The 4697-nt window shown below is 32.2% G+C and overlaps 1 protein-coding gene across 1 annotated transcript in view; it reads left to right on the top strand.

The window, feature by feature from the left end:
• Positions 1-590: 590 nt before the first annotated feature.
• Positions 591-4697, top strand: part of LOC135213818 (alpha-1,3-mannosyl-glycoprotein 4-beta-N-acetylglucosaminyltransferase A-like) — a 165910-nt gene continuing 161803 nt past the window's right edge. The window contains 1 exon segment of the mRNA XM_064247932.1: positions 591-845. Within this exon segment, the coding sequence (XP_064104002.1) occupies positions 769-845 (77 nt within the window). The 5' untranslated portion in view covers positions 591-768.

Genomic DNA, 4697 nt, shown 5'->3' on the forward strand with positions numbered 1-4697 from the left:
CGCATTTGAAGTGCCATTCATCCCATCAAGTGCTTGATTTGAGAGACAAGAATGGCCGAAAAGGATGTTAGTCAATTAAATGGACGAGTGTCAGCGAATTCACGTATAAGAAAGTCTCAGAGAAAGAAAAAAAAAAAGTGTTTCAAAGAAAGTGTACAGTGTTGAATAAAAGTGGCTTAGGCGTCTTGCTTGTAGGAAAAAAGTGTTCTCCAAAAGGTGTCTACTTGTTAAGTAGAATTCGTCCAAGCGTCTCATTATAGGAAGAAAACTGTTATCCTATAAAAGGATATACTGTGTTCATTAGAATTCACCCAGGCGTCTCGTATTATAGGAAGAAAATTGTTTTTCTACAAAAGATATACTGTGTTCATTAGAATTCGCCCAGGTGTCTTGTATTATAGGAAGAAAACTGTTTTTTCCTAAAAGGATATACTGTGTTCAAAAGAAGTCACCCAGGTGTCTTATAGAAAGAAAAACTGTTTTCCAGTAGGTGTAGTGTTGAATAAAATTCACTCTAGCGTCTATCATTATAAAGTCAAACAATTATTTTCCAGAAGATATACGTGTTCGATGGAAGTTACCCAGGCTTGCGTCTTCCATTTGAGAGAGAGAAAAAGAAACACTTTCCCAAAAGGAGTCATTCGTTCAGTAGAAGTCAGGGCCTAAGCATCTTCTGTTATAGAAGTAGAGAGAGAAAGAAAAGAAAATTGTCTGCAGAAGGGATATGTTTTTAATGGAAGTGACCCAGCCGTCTTCCATTATAGAGAAATGAAGTGTTTTCCAAAAGGTGTAGGTACTTTTATCACCATGAGACGCCATACCTGCTCAGCATACCAAGATCCCAGGTAAGTTTGCTTCAGCGGGCATTACGTATTTGGAGTGGGATGCGTAACCGCTGTTATTGTGTGTTTGCCCAAGAGCTGTTGTGGTGGACTTCTTCTTCTTCTGCTTCCTCGTCTTTTCATTGGTGTTGAAATTTACTTTATCTTATTTTTATCTTTAGGTGTTTTTTTTTTATTTTATTATTATTTTTTTTGGTGGGTTGTTACTCTGAAGGTGGGAAATATTTCATATTCTTTTATTCTTCTGTATTTCTTAAAGGAGTTTGGTTCAAGGGTTTTGTGATATTATCTTCACCGTTTACCTCAGGGAGTTTGTGACTAGCGATATTAAAAGAAAAGAAAACTCGAGAACGGATGGGAAAAAAATAGTTATTTTAAATGACTGAATTGAGGATATTTTTTCTTAGTGAATATTGCGGTTTGTAATAAAGCAGTTGTCGTTATGTTTGTGTATATATAAATATTATATATATTATATATATATATATATATATATATATATATATATATACACAAACACACACAAACCCCATTTTAAGTACCTTACCCAATGTGCTGGGTTTCACATTCTCCAGTGATCCGGACTGGTAGGGATCAGACGAAATATATTGCTTTCCTTGGGTTGATTTTTTTTTATGAGGCCTTGAAATTCATAGAAACGACTTCTTTTGAAATTAACTACAAGACGACGTTAACATTATTAATGGTTTTGAAATATATATATATATATATATATATATATATATATATATATATATATATGTGTGTGTGTGTGTGTGTGTGTGTGTGTGTGTGTGTGTGTGTGTGTGTGTATATAGACTTACATGTATATAGTTTTATATATGAACATAAGTATATGATATACAGTAATATATATATATATATATATATATATATTATATATATATATGTGTGTGTGTGTGTGTGTGTGTGTGTGTGTGTGTGTGTGTGTGTGTGTATATTCGCTTAATCGAAGCTAAGTACGTTCGTGAAGTGATGTCAAGCTATCCCGAACGAAATTGACATCAATTCAAGGCTTTAATTGTAATGAAAGGTTGTCCATAGAAACAAATCAGTCGCTTTAGCGTCTGAAAAGTTATCCGTCAGACACCTGTTTAGTATTAGTGAATATTAATTTTTTGTTTAATCTTTCGTTAAATGTTTTTTTTTATTCTATATGGAAAGCTTAGGTTTCTTGCTGAAGAATTTTTTTCATTAAAGCCGTATAGAGAAATTCTTTCAATTTTTCGAGTTGTTCCTAAAAGTATTAGATAATTTAGGAGGGTTTCGAAAATATGTATATATTTTAAAGAAAATTTTTTTAATTTTGATAATGTTTCGATCAGATTTTTTTGAGTTTTTTTAAGCTATTAGTATTTAATTTAGAACAATTTAAAAAGAGTATTTCAAAAGACTTTTTTTCATAATCTTACGAAAAATTTTTATTAAAAAAATTGATTTTCTTTATTATGTTAGTCTGTAAAGGTATTATATGTAAAAAAATTTCGGAAAAACATATTTCTGAAGACATTTTTTTCATGACCTTACGAAAATTTTGAATGAAAAATAAATCTATTATGTTACATTGCCTTATTTCTTTACGCAATAGCGTAGTAGGAAACTCAATTACAGACGATTAATAACAAACAACAAATGATAAAAAGACCTCAAAAGAATAAGTCCCCCCGCCCCCAATTAGAGCACCCGTGTATTCTCGTGACAGCCAATAGTTATATTGTCAGCTAACATACTCTGGTCATATAAAGAGTTTGTGAGAATATAAAATAACATTGTAGTCTTCCGTATCTGTTGTTATGCGCATATCTCGTAACATGACGTTGGGAAGAGCCGTAACCTTATCGGGCTTGACACAATGAGATTAATGGCACGAATCCGTAGAAACACCTGTTTGGTTCCGTCCATCTACAGGTTGTAGATCGATCACTTCCTCATTTATATTACTCATACATACACGCACACACATTTTACCTATTTTTAACATTAGAACCCCCTACTACTCTCGGATTTTGACATTAAAACCCGTAAAACTCAGATTTTAGCATTAAAACACTTAAAACTCTCAGAATTTGACATCGAAACCCCCAAACTCTCAGATTTTGGCATTAAAACCCCGTAAAACCATCATATTTTGACAATAAAACCACCAAACTGTCAGGTTTTGACATTAAAACCCTTAAAACTCTCAGATTTTGACATGAAAACCCCCAAACTCTCAGATTTTGACATTGTAACCCATATAACTCTCAGAGTTTGTCATAGAAACCCCAAACTCTCAGATATTGGCATTAAAACCCATAAAACTCAGAATTACATTAAAACCCTTAAAACTTTCAGATCTTGACTTTAAACCACCAAAAACTCTCAGACTTTGACATTAAAACCCCTAAAACTCTCGGAATTTGACATTGAAATCCCCAAATAGTCAGATTGTGACATTAGAACGCTTAAAACTCTCAGAATTTGACATTTAAACCTTAATACTGTCCCATTTTGGCATTAAAACCCATAAAACTCTCAGATTATGACATTAAACCCCTTTAAACTGTCAGATTTTGACATTAAAAACCCTAAAACTCTCAGGTTTTGACATTAAAACCCTTAAAACTCTCAGATTTTGCCATTGAAACCCCTAAACTCTCAGATAGCCCTCAAAACTCTCAGATTGTGACATTAAAACCCCTAAAACTCAGATTATGACATTAAAACCCTTAAAACTCAGATTTTGACATTAAAACCCTTAAAACTGTCAGATTGGGACATTAAAACCCCTAAACTCTCAGATTTTGACATTAAACCCCCTAAAACTCTCAGATTTTGACAAACCCCCTAAAACTGTCAGATTTTGACATTGAAACACTTAAAACTTTCAGATTATGACATTAAAACCTTTAACACTGTCAGATTGTGACATTAAAACCCCTAAACTCTCAGATTTTCACATTAAAACCCTAAACTCTCAGATTTTGACATTAGAACCCATAAAACTATCAGATTTTGACATTAGAACCCATAAAACTGTCAGATTTTGACATTAGAACCCATAAAACTGTCAGATTTTGACATTAGAACTCATAAAACTGTCAGATTTTGACATTAAAATTCTTAAAACTCTCAAATTTTGACATTAGAACCCATAAAACTGTCAGATTTTGACATTAAAACTCTTAAAACTCTCAGATTTTGACATTAGAACCCATAAAACTGTCAGATTTTGACATTAAAACTCTTAAAACTCTCAGATTTTGACATTAGAACCCATAAAACTGTCAGATTTTGACATCAAAACCCTTAAAACTCAGATTTTGACATGAGAACACATACAACTGTCAGATTTTGACATTAAAACCCTTGAAACTCTCAGATTTTGACATTGAACGCCCTCAAACTCTCAGAACGTATTTGTCGGGACCTAGTCAAGTATTCATAGGAACGCAGATTGGAAATTCTTTCGAAAGGGATGTTGCATGCTCCAACTGTGCTAAAGAAAAAGAAAAAAAAAAACCTTTGTCGAAGACTGACGATTTTACATAGAGGAAGGGACAGATGTAGACCTTATTAAAAAAAAAACATGGTTTGATATAGTAACGAAGCAAATGCTGTGGATCAGACGGTACTCTTATTCCTTTTGATTTTGGAATTAGAGAACATGGATACCTCCCCCCCCCCCTCACCTTAAAGTAGATACAAACTTTTAAAAAATTCCTTGAGAAAGGGGAAAATGTAGATAATGAATATATATATATATATATGTATATATATATATATTATATATATATATATATACGTATATATTATATATATATATATATATATATATATATATATATATCTATA

This window comes from Macrobrachium nipponense, chromosome 19 (genome assembly GCF_015104395.2).
Source record: "Macrobrachium nipponense isolate FS-2020 chromosome 19, ASM1510439v2, whole genome shotgun sequence".
Taxonomy (NCBI): Eukaryota; Metazoa; Arthropoda; class Malacostraca; order Decapoda; family Palaemonidae; genus Macrobrachium; species Macrobrachium nipponense.